Here is a 27,415-nt window from a genome sequence, read left to right on the forward strand (position 1 = left end):
ATTGTAGGCAAATGTATGTGTTTTTATTATTTCTTACATAAGGAATATACTAAAGCAAGAAATATGGTTTGCAAATGAGAGCCAAAATGAGTTTTTTGGGGGGGGGGGAATTGCTAACATGTAGAGTTGGCAGTGTGTCAAGAGACTTAAATAAATGACAGAAACAGTAGCACAATAGTGGCAGAAATCAAATGTAGAAGCTCCTCGTTGATATTTCAGTAGCCATCAAAGAATGCAATTTAGTGATGAGTGCCGTTTAATCAGATGCCACTCAATAATGTTTCCATCATTACTATTAATTAAACATCCACCGCTTGATTAGATGGCATAATTCAAATGTATTGCACAGTTTAGAATCATAAGGCTGGAAATAATAGCTGATTGCTCCAGTATAATTGACAATCCTGCCCTTTGTGACACAAACACCCTTTGCAAATTAGTCTCTGGCACGATTGTACAATGACGGCCTGAATGACTTCAAGTGTAGCTTGCCAGAGATGCTTGCAATGTAACATATATGTCATGGAGTAACTGTGGCTCTAGGGTAGAGCAGCTGTTCAGAAGGTCTCAGTTCCTGGAGAGCTGCTGCCAGTCAGCGAAGACAATATTAAGCTACATGAACTAAAGGTCTGCCTCAGTTAAGTGGTACCTTGGTCCGTTCGACTCCCGAAACTGTTCGAAAACCAAGGCGCAGCTTCCGATTGGCTGTAGGAGCTTCCTGCACTCAGGTGGAAGCTGTGTTGGACATTCGACTTCCAAAAAGCGTTCTCAAACCGGAACACTCGCTTCCGGGTTTGCAGCGTTCAGGAGCCGATTTGTTCGGCAACTAAGCCATTCGGGAACCAAGGTTTCACTGTACAAGGCAGCTTCCCATGTTCTTAAGTAACGTGCATTGGAGCAAGGCATCCATAGGTCCACAGCTCCTGTATCTACCTGCTTGACTTCAGTCCTCTAAACAGTGATGCTGCATAAGGGCTTTCAAGAACAAAGGCTTTGTACCCAACTGCTGATTCTATACAGCCTTTACCAGGGGGACGCATACCCCTAAACATTTTGTGAATCTAAGTTTGGCCTCATCGAGGGGCAGTATTTCGAAATGAGTAGGAAAATGAGAGTATCCCTGAACATTTTTTTTAAAGAAAAAAGCACTGGCCTTTACACTAATTGGAGGGGCTTTAAGAGGGTGGGGAGATATTTTAGACATTGATCTTTGAGGATATTTTTTGGGAAGTTTAGAATAAAATGCGTAAGGCATCTTACCACCTTCCTTGATATAAAGCCAGTTCATGCCGCTGTGCTTCTTTCTCAGGGTAGCCCCACTGTCTTTTGCTGCCCTAAAAAAATTCCAAATTGCAGCGGTTGATGAAGAGCACCCTACTTTTTCATCCCCCCTGCCCCAAACACGAATGCCAGAAAGTGTTGTCTAAACATAACCTCTTCTTCTTTTTCCCTCCTCCTTCAGATATGAATTGAGTGAAAAGATGCTGTCTGCCTGCCATCTTCTTAAAGGCAGCATTGATGATCCAAAAGCTATGCTCAGCAAAGAGATAGTAAGTCCATTGTCATTTGAAAATCATATATGCTCTCATTAGTTGCCACATTAAAAACTGAGTTGCCTAAGAGAGGTGGCTAGCTACTTGTTTCATAGAGCTGTCTATGCACCAAGACATGCTTGCCAGATCCTGCTCAGATGAAGCAAAAAATGGCAAGGCCCATAAAAGGGAACTTTCCCTGGAAATAGCACGTTGCATTCCCTGCTTCCTGCAGCAAAGCTATCTGTGTAGACCTGCTTAAGCGACTGTGGGCCCTGTTAGAATATTGGGGTGTAAATCACCAATATTCTTACTACTGCCACTGGCTTCGGTAAAGAAGACAGTAAACAATCGTAGGTGCTAATCTACGTTTATTCAGAGAGTGTGGTTTAAGTGTGTTCGCCATCACTCTCCGTTTAGAAGTGAAAGTAGAAACAGAACAAAGAAACATCACATGACAGGAGATCAAGTTACACAGTCTCCTGTGTGTGGGAAAGTACAGCAGTCTTATAAAGTAAACAATTCAGTCACATGCAGCATCTGTGCCATGTAGAGGATTTTTGCTAACAGGCCCTCGGGGGACCATGGTAGAATGAAGGTTGCCAGGGCTGTCTTAAGCGCCCCTGGCACCGTGGTGCGCCGGATCTCTCCGGCGCCCTCCCGTCCCGTTTCCCAGTGCGGTGGGCGGGTGGGCGCAGCGCGGCTGCCACAGGCGCAGCTGCACGGTGGACCGGCCGGCCAGCGGGCGGGCGCAGCTCGCGGTGCCCTCCTGGCGGGCCGGCGCCGTGGTGCCCTGCGCCACTCAGCCTAGCCTTAGGGCCGGCCCTGAAGGTAGCAACCTTTGTGTGCTAAGATGATCAGACATGCTGAACCCCAAGCATTCCTTCCCTTCAATAAGTGTGATGTAGGCTTGTCTCTAATTTCAGTCCCATCTGAAAAGACTTCAGCCCACTTACCTCCCCAAACATCCTTGTGCCGCTCGTTAACGCAGCTATTAATAGAAGGAAAGCATTTTAAAAAGGCTTGTTTGAAAGCCCCACACGGCATCCTCGAGCTGCTGAAAGCAGAATTACCATTCACTTAGTCATGCTTCTGATCTTGGCAGCCCTAACATGTTTGGGAAAGAACACAGGATAAGAAACAATAAAAAAATTCCTTCCAGCAGCACCTTAGAGACCAACTAAATTTGTCATTGGTATGAGCTTTCATGTGCACACACACTTACTTCTTCAGAAGGAAGTTGGCATTCCTCTTGGTTATGAAAGTATAGAGTTTGTGTTCCGATGTGGAATGTACTCCAACTCTGGCCAAACGCAGGAAAAAATTCTTTGCCTCTCTCCATTTTTGAAGTTGGGCTGAAGTATGTCACGCAGACGAGCAGATCAAAGCTGATGGGTCAATACTTGCCCTTCAGCCTCAGGTATCCCCAAATAACCTGCATTGTCTCTGAGCTTTCCAGAAGGCTTTCCTTCACACTGTTTATGGCAGGAGTTGGCAACAAAATTGAGCTGCGGGCCAGTCCACTGTCCCTCAGGTCTTGTGGCAGGCCGGAGAAGCAGCACTGGGGGGGGGGATTTTTGCCAACTTTTTATTTAAAGGAGAAGACTACTTTTCCTGTAATTTCAGCAGAAACCGCTTGCAAATAAAGGCATCCCTTTGAAAAACTTTTGTGTGTGCTTTTCTTTGGCAGAGATTTTGTCTAAACACCATCCAGCATGAGTGGTTTCGTGTGTCCAGCCAAAAGTCGGCTGTCCCTGCAATGGTTGGGGACTACATAGCGGCTTTTCTGGAGGTTTCTCCTGCAGTCCTCAGGTATATCATCAACATGGCAGATGGCAATGGCAACACAGCGCTCCATTACAGCGTCTCGCACTCAAACTTTGAAATCGTGAAGCTGCTTTTAGATGCACGTAAGTTGGCCGTTCTGAAATGTCTGTGTGATCTCCGGGCAGAGCCCTGGGTCCCTCTCCAGCAGAATGTTAAATAAAAGCCCTGGGACATGACAGTGCAACACAACACCAGCATTTGGACTTGGACTACTGCCATGCGCTCTACGTGGGGCTACCTTTGAAGGTGACTCGGAAACTACAACTAATCCAGAATGCGGCAGCTAGACTGGTGACTGGGAGCAGCCGCCGAGACCACATAACACCGGTCCTGAAAGACCTACATTGGCTCCCAGTACGTTTCCGAGCACAATTCAAAGTGTTGGTGCTGACCTTTAAAGCCCTAAATGGCCTCGGTCCAGTATATCTGAAGGAGCGTCTCCACCTCCATCATTCTGCCCAGACACTGAGGTCCAGCACCGAGGGCCTTCTGGCGGTTCCCTCGTTGCGAGAAGCCAAGTTGCAGGGAACTAGGCAGAGGGCCTTCTCGGTGGTGGCGCCTGCCCTGTGGAACGCCCTCCCAACAGATGTCAAAAAGGAAAACAACTACCAGACTTTTAGAAGACATCTGAAGGCAGCCCTGTTCAGGGAGGCTTTTAATGTTTAATAGATTACTGTATTTTATTTTTCTGTTGGAAGCCGCCCAGAGTGGCTGGGGAAACCCACCCAGATGGGCGGGGTATAAATAAAAAAATATTATTATTATTATTATTATTATTATTATTATTATTATTTAATATTTCTACAATTTGTGCAACCACTCCTTAAGCACCGGCTTAGCATCTTAATTCCAAGCAAGCAGCTGCAGAAAAACACTTCCTTCCAATTCAGACCTAGGTTACTAGAGCTCTCATTAGTGGATGAATGTTGCTTCAATAAGGGCTGCAATTGAAAACCGCCTTTCATCATTCTGCATACAATTAAATGAGCTTTTAATGATATGGAGAGCTCAGGCCCTTCTGTTACCAGGTTGCCTTATAGGACAACTTGCCAGAAGTGGATGCTGAACACCTGGGTCTTAGTTGGGAAGTTCTGGGATCCAAAGTTTTTACAACACTCTTTGAGGGATAATTTCCCATATTTGAATCTGTGGAGTCCTGGGCACTTCAGAGGCAAGAGGCCTATTGAATTAAAATTGGGATTGCTTTAATATATAGCGTATGCTTATTTTCGTAACCTCGAGGTTAATTAGGTTTTTATTTTTAACTGTTTGCATTTGAATGTTTCCATTTAAATGTTTATTGAAAATTGCACCTTTTTAAGAATATTCTCTGCAGTGGAAACTGGTTTGATACTGTAGTTTACAGTTCTCTGTGAATAATTATTGGCTTAATCAGCTGCTATGACTTCAGAGAATGCTTGCTTTTTGCTTCAATGTCCATTCTTGTCCCAATGTCACGTGTGAATATTTATCCTGGAAACAGCAGCCCATCAATTTGAAGTTTGTGTAACTAGTCATGTTATAGAAATACGTGCAATGAGCACATCCAAGACTTCCTGGATAGCAAGTTTGAAGGCCCCGCAGAGCTCCTTTTAGAGACTCTTGGCCTGGGCAAAGATAATAAACTGGTGTGCTGGGCCTGAACAAAAGCAGTAGCTTCCTTGGCGCTAGGAATTTGCTTCCTCGTTCTTGGCAGTTCCTCAGGGGACCTGAATGCATTTGATCCCACACAAATGCTGCTCCGTGAAGAAAGCCATTTAACTGGCAAGTCATGTCCGAAAGCTTTGGAAATGTAAAAAGTGTTACTTAATGGCTATACAGCAGCGTAAAGTTGCGGGGGGAGCAGTGCAGCCACTTTTATATATTTCGGCCACTGTTTCAATGTTTTGTGGGATGTTTCCTGTCATAAATCCGAAGCTCTATCACTGCACACCTCTGGCAGAAGCTGGTCCTGCCTGCCTGCAGTTCTGTTCATAGAATTTTTGAACAATTGCCTTCAAGCTAACTGCCTTAGCAATTGCGTGAAATGTGGCTTTGTGCTCTCTCTCCTATAATGCATACAATAACGAGAGTTGTTTGCTTTGCTTGGCTCAAGAACCCCCCTTGCCTCCTTTGGAAGTCCTTCTGAATCATCTTCATTATGTAAGCAATGGCTGAGCTTCCCAAAGGGCTGCTCTGGTAACAGACGATTCAGTTCTTTTGCCCAGTTGCATCCAACTTTCTCAAGAGACGGTCTCTCTTCTCCCCCTCTGCAGATGTCTGCAATGTAAATCACCAGAACAAGGCTGGCTATACCCCCATTATGCTGGCTGCTCTTGCAGCTGTAGACGCAGAGAAAGAAATGAGAATAGTGGAAGAACTCTTTGCCTGCGGAGATGTGAACGCAAAAGCAAGCCAGGTGGGTGCCGCAGGGTCCGGCCTTCATTGCGCAGCGATAGACGTTCAGCCTTAAGCCGCCTCTTAGGATTTCTTTCCATAGCACTTCACTAGATCACTTAAAACAAGCCATCGCTTCTTATTTTTGCTTTGCTACCCCATGTAAACCGAATGGCAGGAGCAATTTGCTGGCCAGGCACTCTTCTAGAGTCATTCTGCCTGCCTGCCTGCCTGGGCAACAGATTTCCGCTCCCACAGTGGGACCTCCCTCTCCTCCCTCTTGTAGCCCAAGAGCAGGTTTTGGTGGGTGCGGGGGGGGGGCTGCAAGGGGGGGGAGAGGAAATCCCATTGTGGGAGTGGGAGTCCACTGGCACAATGTTGGTTGTTGCCCGTTATAACCCATTACTAGTAATTCTGTGAGTAATGCAAAATGCCAGACCCTCTTTTGATCTGTGTACAGTATTTGCATTTTTAATAGGATTTTGGTAAAAGGTGCAAGCATTAAATGCAAATTACTACCCCCCCACCCGCAACTATAAGTAAATTACTGCATGCTTGTGTGTTGTGCTTTGCATTTTTGTGTTTTTACTATCAGGTTGAGCCTACATGGATGTTTTTATATCTGCAATTGCATTAGCTGTTTTTATATGTGCAATAGTTTTATATGAGTTTTAATTGTATTGTGAAGTCACTTTGAGTTGCCTCACAAGACACAGGTCCTGAATAAATAAATAACACACACACACACACACACACACACACACACACACACAACATCTTCCCTCAGACCTGAATCTATTACAGTAACTTAGAACGAAGAGAGGCGTAATATCATCTGCAGTGGGGCAAAGCCAGCTTTTAATCGGTTTGCACATGTAAAAACTGTTAAAACAATTACACATCTAATACAGATACCAAGTGGGATAAAAAATCTTCCCTTGTTGAAAAAGGAACGTCTTCAACAGGCTCTGAAACGTTGGCCAGAGTGACTGGGGCAACCCAATCAGGAGGGTGGGGTACAAATAAAATTATTATTATTATTATTATTATTATTATTAGATGGTTGCATAGTAATAAGAGAGAGTTCTAGAGAGGACATGCTGCCCACTAAAGGCCTGGTGCTAACACTGTGCAGAACAGACCTCCTGGTGAGACGGCAGCTGCAGGAGGATTAGCTGGGTATAGATGCATAGACGTCAGTATTCTGTTTTGTAGGATTGTATAATGACGGACAGAGTTTCTTCTTCTTTGGCGAGCACTTGTAGCCAAGTAAGATTGTCTTCCATAAACACGGTTTTAACAATGAGTCCGTAAGTGCCTGTGGAGGCCAATTCTGGATCCACACGTCCTTCCACAGTGGGGACATGGGTTTCTGGGTGGGAGTTGATCACGGTGCGGATTTGCCAAGCGTGCCTTCCTCTTGGCACGTTTCTCCCTTGCGTCCTGAGTTCGAGTGTCTTCAAAGCCAATGACACCTTTGGTAAAGGCTGTTCTCCAATTGGAGCGCTTGCAGGCCAGAGTTTCCCAATTGTTGGTGTTCATACTACATTTTTTTAGATTTGCCTTGAGAGAGTCTTTAAACCTCTTTTGTTGACCACCAGCATTACGCTTTCCATTTTTAAGTTGGGAATAGAGTAGTTGCTTTGGAAGACGATCAACAGGCATCCACACAACATGACCAGTCCAACGAAATTGATGTTGAAGAATCATTGCTTCAACACTGGTGATCTTTGCTTCTTCCAGTACACTGATATTAGTTCGCCTGTCTTCCCAAGTGATGTGTAAAATTTTTGGGAGACATTGTTGATGGAATCTTTCGAGGAGTTGATCAGAGTTTGATCTGGGTATGACTCTACTATGGCAATCTGTGCTCCAGGGAATGCGTATCATTTTTGTTCTCCTGCATGCAGGCTGGCCAAACTGCTCTCATGCTTGCTGTGAGCCATGGGCGAATAGATATGGTGAAAGCTCTGCTGGCTTGTGGCGCAGATGTCAACATCCAGGATGACGAGGGCTCCACGGCTTTGATGTGCGCTAGCGAACATGGACACGTGGAAATAGTCAAACTTCTACTGGCTCAGCCAGGATGCAATGGCACGCTGGAGGATAATGTGAGTTGCCCCCAAAGGCCTGCCACAAAGGGGAAGGAGGGTCAAAGCAGCCCCCAGCTAGTGGCAAAAGGGGGAGGGGGACGAGCCACCGGCCATTGAAGCCGCCCTGCCGCCACGTTCAGCTCCACCCCAACTCCTCCCTGAAGTCGACTCCCCTCCATCGCCTTCGCAAGCTGGCACCTCTGGCTGCGCCTGAAATTGCAACCATTATCTCCTGAAGTCTTTATAAGGCACTATAGCACCCTGTAATTCTGGCAACTGTGGGTTTTTGGGTTTTTGTGTGTGTCAAGATTGCACATGTAGGAAAGTCGTAAAGAGAAAACCTGCCCTCTGGGAGTGTCTGAAACTTAAGAATGTGGTTAATTTAACTGGAACTATCACAGCCAGTTCTAAGATTTGATGAGCATTTGATCACCCCATTTCTCTTCCTCTGAGCAATATAATGCTCAGCTTCCTAAAATGGTCACCAAATTACTTGGTGTTCTTGTGGTCCCGGTGTTGTTGTAATAACCCTACTCCCTCGTTGAAAAGACCCCCTGACAATTGCATTGCCTCACAAAACAGAAACACAAATCTTTCCAATTACAATAAATGTTTTTGAAACTTATTCTATGTGGTTTTGGCTGGCTGAATGACAGGACTTGCATTTTCCTATCTTTCAACATTCAAAGGCTGTTGCACTTTTAAGAAGGTTCTAGGTGGACATGTGTGCATTATCTCTCTCTCTCTCTTTTTAAGGATGGCAGTACAGCACTTTCGATAGCCCTGGAAGCAGGGCACAAGGATATAGCTGTTCTTCTCTATGCTCACGTGAACTTTTCCAAAACACAGTCCCCGGTGAGTTACATAGTTACATTCCACACATAATTCTTTGGTTTATGTGGTCAGGGTTGGTAAGAGGATTTTTGGGTCTTCGTCCAAGTCAGTGCCGACTCTCAGAGTTTAGAAACTTAACCAGTAGTGATCTTGGTGTGTCTTTCCTACTTTTGCCTTCTGCTTCATGTCACTGTAGCTGCTCCTCTTCATTTCAGTATTTTGTTTTCTTCTTGTGAGGGTTGGAATTTATCTGCCATGGTTGCTGGAACAAGATCCAATGACTTGCATATTTATTAAAAGATACACTGATGAGAAAGCTGTGCCCCGTTGCAGGTATTAATATATTGTGCAGTTTGACACAACTGGAAGCATAAGAGATGACTCCTTTTGGAAGAAATAATTGTCCAGGCCCATTAGATATTATTCCAATTTTTACCTGCAGAACTTTCTTCAAAACATAACAAAAACTTCAAAGGATACACCCAAAATATCCATACAGTGTCTTGTTCTGTCCAGCACAGGCTCAGCATCTTAGAAAATGTGAAATAACCCAAACAGACCTAGAAGCAGAGGTCTGTCTCTCCCCGCAGCCTGCCTTAGGCTATTTATATGCAGAGCTTCATTTACATCCTCACTCCACAGAGTTTGAGAGAAAGAAAAAGGCCACCACTCTTACAAGATGGCGAATTTGCAACTCAACACCTTTGTCACCTGATCAAATGTTACATTCAGTTTAGAGCAAGCAGAAAACAACATAAAAAAATTCCTTCAGTAGCACCTTAAAGACCAACTAAGTTTATATTTTGGTATGAGCTTTCATGTGCGAAAGCTCATACCAAAATATAAACTTAGTTGGTATTTAAGGTGCTACTGAAGGAATTTTTTTATTTTGCTTCGACTCAGACCAACACGGCTACCTACCTGTAACCAGAAAACAACAGTTAGCTAATTATCGACCCATTAAGAAGCCCAGAAACCACTCAGAAAACCAATGTCGCCAATACACATGTAGCCATTTTCCATTTTAAACCTTCATTGATACTCAGACATTTTTCCCATTTCTGAGTGAATTAAACCAATTATGCTTAACATGCCCACACCCACCTCCAGTGTTGGATAGTCTTCTCTCCAGGGTGAAGGTTGTGTCACTTTCCCGATCCAGGGTACTCATACAGTGGTACCTCGGTTTATGAACATAATTGGTTCCGGACGTCTGTTCATAAACTGAAGCGTTCATAAACTGAAGCGAACTTTCCCATTGAAAGTAATGGAAAGTGGATTAATCCGTTCCAGGCGGGTCCGCGGAGTACTCAACCTGAAGCGTACTTAACCCGAAGCATGGGTGTAATTGGTTCCGGAAGTCTGTTCATAAACTGAAGCGAACTTTCCCATTGAAAGTAATGGAAAGTGAATTAATCCATTCCAGATGGGTCCGTGGCGTTCGTAAACCGAAAGTTCGTAAACCAAGGTGTTCATAAACCGAGGTTCTACTGTACTCCCTTTTTTGCTATAAAAATCCACCACTCTTCCTGTATCTTGCTGTTTTTCTTTCTATCTGCTATGATGGCTGCAATCGAAAAACGATGTCCTGTGGCCACTGTCTCATGAAAGCCATGTTCATTCACTGCTTCATGTGGGAATGTTCAGGGAGGCAGGAGAGCATATATTGTTTATTAATATCCTTCCTAACTTGCGCTAGCAAGTTCTTTACTTAGCAGTGTTTCACATTCCCCTTTTAAACGCACAGTGGATAGCTGGTTGCAGGCTTGTTTAAGCCTCTCCCTATTTGATTCCTGGTAAGTTCCCTTATATCCCTCTTAAAAGAATAAACATGCCACAATCTGGTGTAAAGTATATAGAAGAAGTTTACTCAATTCAGTTCACAGTCGGATCCCTGAAGGCAGACTTAGTTGCAAAGTATATACATGTGGATCTATCCCATATGGGGGTAATCCCAGTGTCCTCTGTTGACTGAAAGCCAACAGGGCATCTCTAGCTAAAAAGCTGCTCCATCGACAGAGGAAGTCAGAGAGAGAGAGAGAGAGAGCTGTGTGCCTTGTCCTTTTTGTTACCTGGACAGGTAAGGTCACACCCACCTCTAGCCAGAGTGGTGCATGCTCTACTTATCTCTCGCTTGGACTACTGCAATGTGCTCTATGTGGGGCTACATTTGAAGGTGACCCAGAAACTACAACTAATCCAGAATGCGGCAGCTAGACTGGTGACTGGGAACGGCCGCCGAGACCACATAACACCGGTCTTGAAAGACCTGCATTGGCTCCCAGTACGTTTCCAAGCACAATTCAAAGTGTTGGTGCTTACCTTTAAAGCCCTTAATGGCCTTGGTCCAGTATCCCTGAAGGAGCGTCTCCACCCCCATCGTTCAGCCCGGACACTTGAGGTCCAGCTCCGAGGTCCTTCTGGCGGTTCCCTCCCTGTGAGAAGTGAGGTTACAGGGAACCAGGCAGAGGGCCTTCTCGGTAGTGGCACCCGCCCTGTGGAACGCCCTCCCACCAGATGTCAAAAAGAAAAACAACTACCAGACTTTTAGAGGACATCTGAAGGCAACCCTGTTTAGGGAAGCTTTTAATCTTTAAGAAATTAGTGTATTTTAATATTTCTGTTGGAAGCCGCCCAGAGTAGCTGGGGAGGCCCAGCCAGATGGGCGGAGGTATAAATAATAAATTATTATTATTATTATTATTATTATTATTATTATTATTATTATTATTATTAAGTCACATGCAAAGGAAGTGTGTCCCAGCCAGGAGGAAACAGGAAGTTTTTGACTGGCTGGACCAAACATCCCCCCACACGTCCACTCTAGGAAAACAAGGAATGTTGTACTTGACTGCTACTTATGTATCACATTACTGAAGTTGGTGGAGCTGCCCTTACCTTTGAGCCAATAAAAGTATCCACTAAGCTTTAAACGGTCAGTGGCTTTCTAGGGCCACCATAATTATTTCCCATCTTTCACAGCCGTCTCCTTTTTCTTTTCTAGGGCACCCCAAGGCTTGGAAGGAAGCCATCTCCTGGTCCTGCACATAGAGGCGCATTTGATTGCTAATGCACATGTATGTGTAAACTCTCATGTCACCTCTCCCAAGCTGCTAGCAGTTGCTGTTTTACAGTGACAGATATTGAATGTAACAGTCTTGTGCCTGAGCTCACCAGCAAACTGAAAGCAAACGCCTGGAGCTAAAGATAGAGAAGTGTGCAGAGGAAGAGAAGTCAGGATGGCACCTTTCCTAACAACGTTACTTAGGATCTGTGTACATAATGTGACCAGGGTCATGCATGTGTGCCTGCTTGCCACATGGACTGGGCAGACTTCCCCATGCCAGTGCAGGATCTTAAAGGTTTACAGTGAGGTATACGGAAGTATCTGATGACGGGGCAAGTTGGTGGACACAAAGGTCGCTGTTAGCAGGACAATTGCCGTAGCTACCATACTTTTCTGTGTATAAGACGAGCTTTTTTTATTATTCAAAAAGTATGTGAAAAATTTGGGGTGTGTGTGTCTTATACATGGATAGTGCATCAGGGCGACGTGTGATAGGTTGCTCAACAAAAGCTCAACAACTTGGGGCCACCACCCCCCAAAAAAAGCTTAACAACTATGGGCAATCCTCTCCAAAAAAAGGTCAACAACCATTTTCTTAATTAGGAGTCCCCCAAAATATGCCTGGCATGCTCTGGTCCACAGGGTCACGAAGAGTCGGACACGACTAAATGACTAAACAACAACAAAAATAGGAGGTGTCTTATCCATGGGGGCGTGTTATACCCAGAAAAATACGGCGTTTTCATGCAGCCTTTGTGTGGCATCTGTAGCTCTTGGAGTCTTCCTAGCGCTCACATTTTCAGCCTCTAGGAAATGGTATGAGGTCTTCGCTGCAGAATATAAGATATCTTTATTGTCATTGTCCCCTTGCGGGAACAACGATCTTCTGTTACCTTGCGTGCCGTTTTTAAGCTATCCGTTCAGTTATGACTGTACTCCTCCTTAATGCACCTCTTGTTAGCTTTTTTAAAGGTATGTTCTTTACAGATATTTATATTTGCTAATGTTGGAATTGTTGGCAAGAAACTCTTTTATTATAAATGTCATTCCAAAACAGTTTTGAGTGTGTTAATGCTTTTTTTTTTAAGTGGCAATTGATTATGTTGTCAGTTCTTTGGAATCTCAGCTGGTGGGTTGATGGGTCTGAAACTTGCTAAATAAACTGCTGCCGCCGATTTGTATAGCTTTTATATCAAATACTGAGTCAGTATTTTTGACGCTTTTTATTCCATTGTAATTAAAATAATACATTACACAATTGTTAACTAGATTTTATTAAATGTTATATACATGATCCCTGAGATATATTGGAAGATATGTTCATCTCTAATGAGATCAAAGGTAGTTCTGGGCACGTATATATGGAATGCTATTTCTCTGTCATGTCCACTTCAGTCATGTGCATTTTAATGTTTGAAGTGCCTTAGACTCTTGCCATATTTTCAAAATAAAATTTCCTTATGCTATTTTATTCCTGACTTTTGTTGTTTTATGGAATTGGAAAAGCAATGATTTGGGACTGCTTTTTACTCGCCCTTTGCTTTTCATGTGTTTTAGTAGCGCACTAACCTCTTGAGAACTGGAAACTTGAATTGCAAGGGAACTTGAATGCAATAAAACTTATCTTCTAAGAAGTTTCCTGAAGACATAGCGTTGATCTACTGGAAATAGCTGGGCTTATTTAACACCTGATTAAAAATAAAAGTTTGCACTATCTTGAATTAATGTTAAGGTGCTTTTAGCAGCCTGAACATATTTTCACAGCTCTCTGAAAATTCAACACAAAGCAAAGAGGAGGAGAACCACGGCGGGCGGCAGGCGGGGCAGGGAACACACCAGGAATGGTACTCTCAAAAGTGATGGCTGCTTTTGTATTATTTAGCAGTGCCACTGAAGATAGAAATACTGAAGCAAATACTGTAAATAAATATCTGTCAGCTAAGGGGTAATGAAAAGAAATAGTCATAAAATGATGGTATCCAGCTTAGCCATTTTGCTTGTAATAGAACTGACTGCTACACTTTTATCCAAAACTTTTCTAGGCAACTATATTAAGTGCCATGATTTGGTTGTTTAAAAAGATAATGGCAAAAGGCCTGACCCTGAAATAAAACACTCAGCAGCAGTTTTTAAAAATACAAGACACAGGACACCAAGCCTACAGTTATGTCAGCAGAACAAGAGAGCCTTGGGGAGAGCACACAACAGCCCAAAATACTGCCAAGCATATTTGTAAGCTGGCTGCTGTGTGTGTGACACTCCGGGGGCTGCTTATACCTTCCCTTATTTCTGGTTTGTTAAAACATTCCGGAACATTGACGGTAGGAGATGCTGCTACTTGGGAAATGCCACAACAGTGTCAAAAACAAAAATTACGAGCTCTGCCCTTAAGACAAGCACATAGAGTTACCTTCTGCGGTAGAAAAACTTCCGTGTAACATTTTGCACAAAATAGAAATGAGCGAATTCTCAACTAAGTAGCAAAGAAAGAGGAGAGACCTGATCCCAGAAATCTTACAGGCATTAAGCTATCGAAGCACTTCTGTAATCTTACTAAGTAGCGGGAAAGAAGGCCAATATCGGCAAACAAGAATCCCGGAGAGATTCCTTTGTCCAGGAAAGCAGCAAGCGAGTTTTCTCGGGATGCGGTGAGGATCATTTTACCCCTGGGAACCTACGGCCCTCCGGACATTGTGGGAGCCACAGTTCAGCGACAGCTGGAGGGCATTAAACCCAGTTAGTGGGCTTAGCTGGTTGCGAACATGCCCTGCCAAGTCATGAGTGTGACCCCCGTGATTGGGAATGTGAGGAAGTGGTAAGATTCTCCCAGTCATTTTGGCAAGGCAATCGAGAGCTGTTGCACGCACACTATGGTAGCTATTCTATGGTAAAAGACTCGCTGTATCCATCCCACACTTGTGTGTTAAAGGAGGAGGAACGTCAAGCAAGCCCCTCGAAGCCAGTTCAGATTACTTGAAGGTGTAGCTTTCCCGATTACCCTCGAGCTAAACAGGTGCATGTGCACTCAAAAGTATCTGGACCAGAACCAACTTTCTATTTTCTGTTTTACTGGGAAGAGTAGTTCTATTTAGAATAGGTTTGTGGCCAGAACCCACTTAGCTGAGCTTCCTGCCATAAGGAAATTGCTAATCATATGGTGGCCTGTTTGCTTATTTAGCATGGCAGCAATTTTCAAGCCCACTGGCAATATAAAAAGCATAGTTATTGCAGACTATAAGGCAGAGACCTTACTTGACCACAGGCCTGCCTAGTCATCAGATGTAAGAGATACAGCCCGCTTGCTCGACTAACAAGGTTTGCCAGAAAACTCTTCTAAAATCTAGGAGCACACCCCAGTGTTGCGGTCAGAAAAGCAGTAGCACTCAATTAGAATATAAGCTACCCGACAATCTGATCTGGAACAGCTCACATGCATGTACACATATACCAAAACTTTCTCCCCGGCCACAAACATCCCCTCTGATTTTGAAATTCAGAACAATTCTCAGGTCTTGTTGCAATTTTGGTGGTTTCTCTGGAAGCTCCTGCAGCAGTGGCATCCTTAAGAGGGCCTGAAGCCCAGCCGGTGGGCCGCAGATCTCCAGCTTCTCGCCCCCCCCCCAAAAAAATTCTATTTTTACTTTGGGCTGTGGTCACAACAGCCCCCTTGAGAGTCAAAAGTAGATCTGGATGAACTGCAGTTCTTAAGGCTGCCTTCCAAAAGAGGACTTGCAGGAGCAGTCTGTGTTCTTAAAAAGAACTACATTTTAGAAAAATATAAAATTCCAGAGAGCCAGTGGTGGGATATAATTCTCTTGGTTATCACAGCAGCATGCCCACAGGAGCAGTCACAAAAAATCTCATGGTATCCAAATATCGGAGTGGAAGACCATGAGGGGATTCAGTAATTTTTCCATTTCCTTACAATATTTAAATGACAGGTTGTGTGTGTAGAATTTTACATCTAAAACCCGGGGGGGGGGGAGGTCACTCTCACATTATTTTAAGGTGCCTGTATGCATTGCAATGCACGGGGCTGTGAGATTTCGGACACTGACAAACTTAGGAAGATATTTATCAGTTGCTATTTTTATTGACAGGATCTGTTGATGATTTGAGCAAGTTTATGATAGGGACCCAGGTGGCGCTGTGGTTAAACCACTGAGCCTAGGGCTTGCTGATCAGAAGGTCAGCGGTTCAAATCCCCGCGACGGGGTGAGCTCCCGTTGCTTGGTCCCAGCTCCTGTCAACCTAGCAGTTCGAAAGCACGTCAAAATGCAAGTAGATAAATAGGAACCGCTACAGCGGGAAGGTAAACGGCGTTTCCATGTGCTGCTCTGGTTTGCCAGAAGCGGCTTTGTCATGCTGGCCACATGACCTGGAAGCTGTACGCCAGCTCCCTCGGCCAATAATGCGAGATGAGCGCGCAACCCCAGAGTCGTTCACGACTGGACCTAATGGTCAGGGGTCCCTTTACCTTTACCTTTATGATAGGTTATGATCATTTACGTAACTGTTTTTATGCTTTTAGCAGCCCTGAAATTCCTTTTGTGAAAAAGGGTGGAAAGGTTGTCATTCAAAACATCTGGAGTTATCCAGGCTGGGAAAGGCTGGTCTAACACTTTTTCTTGGCAGATAGATCTCTGGGTAGGTAGCAATTTAGGCTGCAATCCAAATCCTATCTGCTGTCTGGTGGGACTTTCCCAAATGGAGGGACCATGACCACATCTGCAGCTTTGCTGCACATCCTGGCTGTGGCCAGTGGTGGAGGAACAGGCAAATTCCTGCACAGTCCTGGGCCTGGCACAACCGTGGAATCAGGATGAACAGTAAATCCTTCCGCTGTTAGCTCTGCGTCTGTCATTCCAAATATTAATATTATATTATAACAACAAGTTAAATAGGAAGTGAGAATGTTTAGCTATCCAATTTATTCAGCAAATCCTGTTTTAATGCAAAATCTTGCATGTATTTACTTGCCAATGCTCAGTAACATTTCTGTGTGGAGTTATTTGTAAATAACTTTCATTCAAACACAGCGGCGCCAAATGGGCTGTGTTTTTGAGACTGCTTTGTTGCAGGGGGTTGGACTAGATGACCCTCGGGACCTCTTCCAACTCTACAGCCCTGTGAAAGATACTGGATTTATCATTCAATGGGCAAGCAGTGGCACTCAGTGGACAGAGGAGCTGGCTAGATTCCCGTCTTCAAGTCATTGCACAATTATAAGGCTCCCCAGGGGTTCATCTTGTGCAGGACAGCGCATCTGCCTAGCCTACTTCGCAGGGTTGTTGTGAGGAGATATGTAGAGAAGAGATTGTGGCGTTCTATATATCCTGAAAAGTGTTGTGGAAAGTATATATTCAGCCACAGAGGGTTTTATGCCCCATGTCTCTCCTGAATGGCACAGTGGTGAATTTGAGAAAATAGTCCCAGGTTATGCATAGTGTATTGCTAAAAGATTTCCCAAAAGGTTATCAGTGAACTTGTCTTACAGTGGAACCTCGGTTTATGAACACCTCGGTTTACGAACGCCGCGGACCCATCTGGAACGGATTAATTCACTTTCCATTACTTTCAATGGGAAAGTTCGCTTCAGTTTATGAACGCTTCAGTTTATGAACAGACTTCCGGAACCAATTACACTCATGCTTTGGGTTAAGTACGCTTCAGGTTGAGTACTCCGCGGACCCATCTGGAACGGATTAATGCACTTTCCATTACTTTCAATGGGAAAGTTCACTTCAGTTTATGAACGCTTCAGTTTATGAACAGACTTCCGGAACCAGTTGTGTTCATAAACCGAGGTACCACTGTACTGGAAAACAGGAATGTTCTGGCATCACGTGCTGTTTGGCATCTCTTAGCTACAATTTAATAAAATAAGAAAAGAGGGGGAATTCTGCCATCAAACCCATCCTATCCAGCAGCCTTTTCTCACGGCAGGTGTCTGTGGGAAACTCACAAGCAGGGATTGTTCTGTCTATTTTTACCTATTCATGTCGTGCAGCACCAGCAGCAGCCATTTCCCCAAGGAGAAGGGAGACTCCTGCTGGTAGGACCCATCAAAAACAGGGTATTAATGATGCATATTGAAAGCAAAGCATCCTTAATTAATATGAGCATGTTTCACTTACAGCCACATTATTGGCTAGAGTGCATTACCTGTGAATTGCTACACCAAGTGTGTATGTATGTATGTATGTATGTATGTATGTATGTATGTATATACAGGAGGTAACTGATGTCCATCTCTCTTATTGAAGGACAATGGTATGAAAAGCACCAAACTAGGTCCTTCCATCCTCACATTTGACTTTTAGAAATCCCTTTTTGTGCTGACAGGCCTTTACAGCTGTTTAATTTTTATTAATTATTGTCTGTATTTTTTTAAAAAAAATAATTTTATATGTTAACGTTGCAAGCTGCCCCGCTCTTTTATGATACGGCAATACAGAAATGCTCCCATAATAATTATAAATATTTGTGCCTAGTTGCACTTTGGGCCTCTCTCAGCATTGGTTTCAGAAACCAACTTCAAGGTGAGATACTGTATCTGGCAATAGTACCACTCTCGGCTGGCTGCTCCCCTCCCTGTGTGATCAGCAAGATGTGAAAGGACCCAGCCTTCCTCTTCTCCCAGGCCTTTGGCTCCTTAAACAACCTCTGTGGGGTCTTGTTTTTTGTTATTAGGCTATATATGTTTGTGTTTTAATATTGCAAACCACCCTGTGATCTAAGGATGAAGGACGGTATAGACATTGAACGAATGATAAACAAACGAACAACAAACCAAAGTCTTTCTTCTTGGTTATCCTCTGAAAGTCTTTTAGAGTCATCTTCATGCAATTAGTTGTAAGAGGGCATGAGATCTCTGACACAGATGGTGCGCTGATACACACATACACACACACACGTGCATGCACACACATTTTATTTTCTGTTTTACAATTTAAAATACTCATTTTACATCCTTAATATATCAATGACTCCCCTTCTTCTCTTTCCGTGGTTCATTTTACATATCATAAATCCCTGCATATTTTACAAAAACTATACCATTCAGTATTCCATTATTGCATCCATCAAAACTTATTTACACTGTTGAATTTCATAGAATCATAGAGTTGGAAGAGACCACAAGGGCCATCCAGTCCAACCCCCTGCCAAGCAGGAAACACCATCAAAGCATTCTTGACATATGTCTGTCAAGCCTCTGCTTAAAGACCTCCAGAGAAGGAGACTCCACCACACTCCTTGGTAGCAAATTCCACTGTCGAACAGCTCTTACTGTCAGGAAGTTCTTCCTAATGTTTAGGTGGAATCTTCTTTCTTGTAGTTTGAATCCATTGCTCCGTGTCCGCTTCTCTGGAGCAGCAGAAAACAACCTTTCACCCTCCTCTATATGACATCCTTTTATATATTTGAACATGGCTATCATATCACCCCTTAACCTTCTCTTCTCTCATTAACTTATCTTAATGCTGCCAACATTTTCAAGTCCCCCCCCCCATCTATTCAATACATGTTTTCCAATCTTCTCTAAACGTATGTTCTTCTTGTTCTCTTATTCTATATGTTACATCTGTGAGTTGTGCATATTCTGTCAACCTAAGTTACCATTCTTCTTTGGTTGGGACCTTGCTCGTTTTCCATTTTGGGGCTAACAAAATATGGGTTACAGTAGTGGCATACGTAAATAACCTTTTTTTGACACCTGGGAATTTCATTCTGAATTATCCCCAACAGAAAGGACTCTGGTTGCTCTGACGGCCAAGTGGTGCTTCCACATCTGGAGAAACCTGCCAGGCAAACTGTGAGCAGGGCCGTCTTAAGCCCACCCAGCGCCCCCCTCCAGAGCCTCTCCAAGGGCCCGGGAGTGCCAAGCGGACCGTGGCAGCAGCGGGAGGCCACCTCTGAGGACTCCGCGCTGCGCCTCCTTCTCGTTTCCCCAGCACTGGGTTTCGCTCAGTCAAGCTTCGCCACCAGCGCGCGCACCGCGGGACCAGCAAGAGCTGCTTGGGTGCTGTGCGCACGCTGGTGGCGAAGCTCGACTGAGCGGAACCCAGCGCTGGGGAAACGAGAAGGAGTGCAGTCCTGGCCAGATCGCCGGAACCCTGCGCTCACTTGGCGCCCTTCCAGCGCCCTCCAGCGCCCTGCGCCGTGGTTCTCCGCGCCACTAGCCTCTATGGCTAGGACGGGCCTGACTGTGAGGCCACTTAAAGAACGCATCCACCTTTTACTATTTTAATGATCAGTTAGCTTCGCCATTTCAGCGTTTTCCATCAGTTTTCCTTGCCATTCTTCTTTCGTTGGTATTTCGTCGCTTTTCCATCTTTGGGCCAGCAAAATCCTAGCCGCAGTTGTAGCATACATGAAGAGTTTCTTCTTCTCTTTTGGCAAGTCTTGACCTACAATGCCTACTAAGAAAGCTTCTGGTCTTTTAACAAAAGTTATCTTCTTTTATTTCATTATAAATAATTTCCCAGTAATTTCTAAATTATTTTGCAATTCCACCACATATGAAAAACTGTGCCTTCTTTTTCTTTACACTTCCAAGACTTGTTGGAGCCTGTTCTAGACATTTTTGCCACTTTTGCAGGTGTGCTATACCATCTATACATGATTTTCTATAAGAAGAGGGATTTACTGTGAAGCCATTCTGGAATACACATTCCTCAGGAGCCGATGGAGACTCATTGGCTTAGGCGGCAGCCAGGCGTCTTCTTGCGTTCAAGATGTTCACCCGCAAAGTCCGGGTGGCTCCATTGGCCAGAGTGGGGTGCTGATGGCGCCAAGGCTGCAGGTTCAATCCCCATATGGGATGGCTGCATTGCAGGAGGGTTGGACTGGATGACCCTTGGGGTCCCGTCCAACTCTGCATTTCTACGATTCCACAACAGAGGAAAGGAAGCACTTATTCAATTAGTCAAAACCATGGAACTCACTTCTGCAGGAGGCAGGAATGGCCAGCAGCCTGGATGGCTTGATCAGTTGAGATCAGAAGAATCTTTATCTGCATCAGCCGCTAGCCATGGCAATAAAATAAAATAAAATATGCTGAAGATAGAGGCAAAAACTTAACCATACAAAATGCATTTTAGAGGTTTACATCCATAATCCAAGAATAGACACTGTGCATAGCTTTTTTTTAAAGGATGATAAAACAAATTCACAAACTCTGTAGTTTGGAATGAACCAATTTGAAGGTTGGACGGCCGTCTGTCACGGATGCTTCAGCTGAGATTCCTGCATTGCAGGGGGTTGGACTGGATGACCCTTGGGGGTACCTTCCAACTCTATGACTCTATGACATCTGCTCTCAAGAAGGAGATGCTGCTTCAGGTTGCCGCTGTCCCCCTCACTGGCTGATCCACTCACGGAGATTTATAGCATTCTCTTTCATGAGGAAGGTGTGGGAATGTTCGGGGTGGCAGGAGAGGGGCTATTTTTATTAATATCCTTCCTAACGTGCGCTAGCAAGTTCCTTTAGTTCACAGAGTTACATTCCCCTTTTTACATGCACAGCAGACAGCTGGTTGCAGGCTTGTGTAAGCCTCCCACTGTTACACAATTCAGTCTGTCTCAGATTGAATTGTACCTTCCTGGTAAGTTCCCTTGAATCCCTCGTAAAAGAATAAAGATGCCACAATCTTATTCAAAGTCAATGAAAGAAGGTGACTCACATCAGTTCAGAGTTGGATTCCTGAAGGCAGACTTAGTTACAAATATGTACACGTGGATCTACCCCATATGGGGGAATAATTCCACTGTCTCTGCTAACTGAGAGCTAGCAGAGCAGTCCTAGCTAGAAAATGGTCCAACAAAGAAGGAAGTCAAAAGAGGGAGGGGTGCTGCGTGACTCATCCTTTTGTTACCTGGACAGGTGAGGTTCACGCCCACCTTCTATCACATGCAAAAGGAAGGATGCTCCAGCCAGGAGGAACAGGAAGTTTCGACTGGTTGGACCAAATACCCCCTTGCATGTCTTCTCTAGCATTACATGGAATGTTGTACTTGGCTGCCTCCCATGGATCACATCCCATAGAACGTACTTTCTCAACGTAGCAACGGGAAAGGCTGCAGCCTCCAGCCCAGCCCTGGGCCACATGCAAGAAAGGACGGTGCCCCCTTCAGTGCAATTGCAAGCTAAACCCCTCCCGGTGGCAATATTCATTGCCAGGGGCCCCAGCGGGGCAGTTGCTTTTGGATAAATCCGGTGCTGCTCTGCAGAACCATGTGCCCATGCATGACCGCAAGCAAAGGAATTCAGCAGGACAAGCAGGGGAAATAAAAATGTGCCCACCCACTGGGTTCAGAAAGGAGACGGGCTACTTGCAGGCACAGACTGAGCTGCTATAGCCAAGAAGATACCCTAATTAGATGGATCACATATTTTAAAAATGCAGAGAGCAAGGCATTTGCTTAATCACTTGAAACCATCTTCTTATCCCTGACCTTGTCTCGCCACGGTGGAAAACCGGCTGTATCTAATAAGGAATTAAATATCATAAATAAAAAAGGTAGCAATTAATTGCGTAGCCTTTTTTTTACATAAAGAGACTCTGGCTTCCTTTGTCACACTCTGCCGGTTTATCAAATCGAGCTCCATTACGGTTGTCTTCTCTCTCAATTGATGGTGGCAGTCTAATCAGAAGGCCTTCTCTGTACCGGGGCTGGCCCATGATAAAAGAGGACAAACATATAGAGCGCATATAGGATTCTATCAGTCTTGTATTGTGAATTACAAATGTTCAGAATGTCAGTTTAATGAGTCATGCAGCAGCCCTCAATGTTCTAAGTCACTGGTCCAATTAATTTTTTTACTGCATCTAAAATGAAGTGGAAGATCACCGTGGAGCAAATACAGCGGTTTCTTCTGCCTGCCCTCAACATCTCTTTTATAAATGAGGCTCAGCCAAGCTTTGGAAACATGTTACAATTAGCCAACTTGATTAACTAAGTAATTATTTGACAGAGGATTCAAAATGTGTCTACTTTGAATTCCAAGTGGCAATGAAAGAATGGACCCTCGAAACATCCCTTTTCTTTATGATTAAGTGGCTTGATGGGCTTGTTATTAAAATAATGAGTTAAAGGACATAATTAACTAAAACCCACTTCGTTGCTTGATAGGCCTATCAAAAATTTATTCAAAGCACCTGATTATTGCAGGCAATCCATCTTTTATCGTTTGAAATATAGCAAGATGTGTGACAAGAGAGAGAGAAAAGGCTGGTCATTGGCTCATGGGGTGTAATTCAAATAAGTTTTATTCAGAGTAGCCCCATTGATATTGACCATGAAATTGACCAATTAAAGCATGACTACCTAAGGTCCATAGGGACGCGGGTAGCGCTGTGGTCTAAACCACAGAGCCTAGGAGGGCTTGCCAATCTAATGGTCAGCGGTTCGAATCCCCGCTACAGGGTGAGCTCCCATTGTTTGGTCCCAGCTCCTGCCAACCTAGCAGTTCGAAAGCACGTCAAGTGCAAGTAGATAAATAGGTACCGCTCCGGTGGGAAGGTAAACGGCGTTTCCGTGTGCTGCTCTGGTTCGCCAGAAGTGGATTGCACCCCATGCAATCACCACACTACTCCTCTGTGTGAAATATGCCACTGTTAAGCACATGCAAATATTACAAAGCAAAAAGATAAAGATCAGTTCATTTGGCTGACAAGAGATTGCAAGGTCCTATTTATATGATCAGTTTGTGCTAAGCATATTATTTTGAACTATTTTATGCCAAGCCTGAAAGGCTGCAGTTGCAACCATTTATTGTGCTTCAAAATTCTCTTAAGGCAGGAATGCTGAGCTGGTGCCCCTCCAAATGTTGCTGAACTACAAATGCTATCAGCCCCTTCCAGCATGGCTGTCGCAGAGCATGTCGGTCAGTAAATCACACACAGCTCAAAGTTGGAGTTAACTCTTTGTTAGCAATAACATGATCTGCAGACTTGGCTGAGCATCAGACCCAATGAGCACAGCAGCATATTCCCAGTGGGTCTTACTAAGCCCTCTAAGCCCTCTCCTCTCCAGGGCTTTCCCCAAGCAGGCAGAGACTATGCCTTCCTGCAACCTGTTGCTGCTCCACCCATTTCAGCCCTCTTCTGGTTCTAGGAGACGGGGCTGGAGAGGAGCTTGTTGCAGCAGGAGGGGGAGAGACACCTGTGATGCTTCACCAGCCTGACTAATCTCTCCCGCTTGGCCTCCCTCTTCCCCCTCTCCTGCTTCAGCTTCTGCCTCTGATTATGGCTTCCTCTCTGCCACAGACTTTCCCAGCTTATAAGCCCTGTCCCATGTTCAGCTTCTGGCGTCTCCCATTCTCCCTCTGACCTCTCATCATGGTCCCACCCCTGGGCTCTGAGCCTTCTTCCCTTGGGGGTTCCCCAGCCTATGCCTCCCACCGTTCCTCTGTGTCCAACCAGTCCATGACAATGGCCAGGGATCAATGGTGGAAGCTGTGGTTCCCACAACAGTTGGAGGGCCATAGACCCTACCCTAAGGTCTTGAATCAAACAGGTTCCTGGAACATTTATAGCGGAGTGGAAGGGAAAACTTTGGCGAGTGCCCTTTTCCTCCCATCCCCATTACTACCGTGTTTAGTGACCGATGTCCTGCTTGGTAAAAATCTGCTTGCTACACTGAATAAGTTTCCTTATATTCAAGCAATGCCTACCCTCTTTTCACAGAAGCCCATTAGATCTGGATTCTAGCCCATTAGATTCCCCCCCCCCGACTTGTTTTCCATACTGTTGATGATCGTTGCTGCCCTCTCTCAAACATATTTCGTTGTGACTATATTCTTTTTAAAGTGCAGCAGAAACAATGGCTATATAAAGGCACCCTAAAATTGCATTAGTCTTTTCTGCCACCACAACCAACTGCTGATTTTATGCAAATAGACACAGAGACAGGCAGGCACATGTTTGTTTGTTTGTTTTTTACCCCATTAGCACTTTTGAAGCAATCCAAAAACTTGCAGAATCTATTTTTCCAAAGTCCAGCGTGGAACAGCATGCAAACAACAACCCTTTATATCTATACCTAGGCCTCTTCAGGCTGCCACAATGCTGTGGGTTAGATTCAATCACATGCCAGAAAATTAAGACCAACAATCAAGAGGTTTTTGTGCTCTTACACAGCAAGCCTGCTTGCAAAACAACAACAGCACCACAATCCAGTGTTTGTGTGACAAGGAAACTGTCGGGAAAACAGAATGGGAAATGTGGGGTAACAGTTGTTTGATGCAATGCTGGAGTTCCCTACAAACAGATCAGACTAAATGCTAAATTAACAGCCAATCTCCTATAATATCCTCACAGACTTGGAATGCCTGGAAGTGTCCTTACTTTGATTTTCAGGTGTCTCCCCAACTTCTGATTCTCATTTTGAGTAAGGATCTGTTTTTGTTTTTTTTACACAGAACATTTAATTGCATTTTGCATTTGCTGTTATGTATGTAACAATGCCACAGTGGCACACATTATACAAGGCATTCCTTTACCATACACACCATTTTCTAGCGTGGGGGGATACAACTTCCTCGGAAGGTAGTTTCTATAACAAGAAGTGACAAGGACAAATTGATAATGTACATCTTTAATAACCGCCATCTCTTCTCTGGAACAGGAAGGTGTGTGTCCCTCAGATAATTTGAATTAAAGACCCACATACCTAGGAATTATTATTCAAATTAAAAATGGTTGTTTCTTGCATTCCACGCTACATTAACCATATTCACAAGATGTTTTTCTTTGGGGGGGGAGGGGGAAGCTAAGAGTCCAAGAGACATTATTCCTTTCTGAACATTTATTTCACTGTGCAGAGAATGTAGCTGATTCATAAACCGAAGACAGGTAATAGTTGTTTTCCCCCAGAGAATTAAAAGGCAATTGGAAAAAGAGTCGCAGCTCCGTCATTCCAATTCTATCTCTGGTAACTGGGCTTTGGTATTTTATCAAAAACCTGTGCCTTGACCAAAAGCAACAAGAGAGAGATCATAGCAAGGGTGGTGAGATTATGACTCTCCAGATGTTGATGGATTTGCTGCCTTCTGGGGATGTCATGTGACCAGCTGGGCTGCCACTAACTGCCCGACTCGCCTGGCCCTTCGATGAGTGGGGTTGGAGCCCGGTGGGCAGGCAAGTTTGGCTTCCGGCCACAGTGGCTGCCCACCATCTTAATTTACCCCAGCGAACAGCCCCCAGCCTACAGATTTTGTAAACCTATAGGCCCCCAGGGGCTTTGCATTTTAGACCAATTAAGATGGTGGCTTGCCACTGCAGGCGGGACTTGCCTGCCATTCCAAAGGTGTGGGGACAAGCAAGGGGTGTGGTGAATGCAGCTGCAGCCATAGCAACACTGGCAGGAGAAAAATGCAGTGCAGATCATGCGGGTTTGTGTCCCTAGGAGCCAGGATCCCTTCATGCCTGGTGCCCTGAACATGGCCAGTGTGCATGGCCAGGAGGCCCGCTGCTGCATCACCCCTGGACTAAAATTTTCTCTCTTGGAAGAACTCCTTAAAATGATTGTCACCGTGGTTTGGAAGGCAATGGTCTTTAGATCAAACCATGGTTGCACAGTGCCATTTAAGCCATTAAATAAAACTATTAAACCGCTTTCCAGTCTGTTTTACCGTTATCACTTCCAACAAAGGAACACGTGACATAGAAAATGTTTTCATCCACCATTCCTTCCCGGGTGCGGAGGGGGGACTCGGCTCTGCAAAAGCGGGCGTGGTGCGGTCCCGATCCGGCCACCCTCGCACCACACTGCAGCCTCCTGTGGTTGAAAAGGCATGCTTCCTTTAAGTTCCATCGAGTCACTTCCAGATATAAACATGTCTAAAGTAGCTAAACTGGGCTCTGGAAGTTCCCCGGGAGTGAATATAGCCTATAACAGGCGTGCAAATAGTGTATACCGTCGGTTGGTGTCTGCAAAATTAGGGGCTTTTAAGGGGCGGGAAATAAGTTGTTGACCTCTCCCCACCCCAGTAGAAAAAGTAGCAATGCAATAATGCTCTCCCTTCCACGAGACTGAGCTTGCATGCTGCAAAGGGTTTTGCAGCAAAAGAGCAGAGGCGCTTGCTTGCTTTTGCAGCAAAGTGCAACGGGTCCAGGCCGTGCACCAGAAGTGTGCACAGGAGGCATGCACGCACGCACCAGTTGCAATCCTGCACGCGCAGCTCCCTCGGAGCATAAGTGCACGCTCCTGGAAGCAACGGGAAGCTGTTGTTGTCCGCCGCCCGCTCCCCTGCAAATTTTGCAGGCGTGGGATGCTAAAAGATCGAAAGCCCCCTACCCTCCCAGGCTAGAGTCCCGGCCTGCCCAATGTGCCCCTGGCCGAGCAGGGCGTGCACTCTGAGCCTCCGGGAGGCGCGGGCTGGGCCTTGCACAGGGCAGCCCCGGGAGCAGGTGGGGGGCGGAGCTGGCGCCGTCGGGCGCCCGCTTCCCTCCTAGCAACGGGCGTCCTTGGCGAAAGTTCTGCTCCTTGCGCAAAGCTGCTGCGCTCGGCTCTGCAAGGAAGGTTGCGCGCACCAGAGCAGCCGCCGGGCACCAGGGGCGCCTCGACGCCTCTCTTTAAAACTGGCCACACAGATTAACTGGTCCTTGAGACATAATCCCCGCTGCTGCAGAAAAACAGTAGCAGTTGAACCCCACCCGGTCAAAGCAGAGAGAGAGGAG

The 27,415-nt window shown here is 45.0% G+C and overlaps 1 protein-coding gene across 8 annotated transcripts in view; it reads left to right on the top strand.

Moving 5' to 3' along the window:
• The window catches only part of KANK1 (KN motif and ankyrin repeat domains 1), a 123,599-nt gene extending 110,399 nt beyond the window's left edge, over positions 1-13,200 (top strand). For all 8 annotated transcript variants that reach the window (XM_088658972.1, XM_088658971.1, XM_035097480.3 and 5 more), the window contains 6 exons: positions 1,463-1,550; positions 3,223-3,442; positions 5,615-5,757; positions 7,646-7,846; positions 8,585-8,683; positions 11,667-13,200. In XM_088658972.1, the coding sequence (XP_088515098.1) occupies positions 1,463-1,550; positions 3,223-3,442; positions 5,615-5,757; positions 7,646-7,846; positions 8,585-8,683; positions 11,667-11,732 (817 nt within the window). In that variant the 3' untranslated portion in view covers positions 11,733-13,200. The remainder of the gene's footprint in view (positions 1-1,462; positions 1,551-3,222; positions 3,443-5,614; positions 5,758-7,645; positions 7,847-8,584; positions 8,684-11,666) is intronic.
• The last annotated feature ends 14,215 nt before the right edge of the window (positions 13,201-27,415 follow it).

This window comes from Zootoca vivipara, chromosome 15 (genome assembly GCF_965207765.1).
Source record: "Zootoca vivipara chromosome 15, rZooViv2.hap1.1, whole genome shotgun sequence".
In the NCBI taxonomy this organism is placed as follows: domain Eukaryota; kingdom Metazoa; phylum Chordata; class Lepidosauria; order Squamata; family Lacertidae; genus Zootoca; species Zootoca vivipara.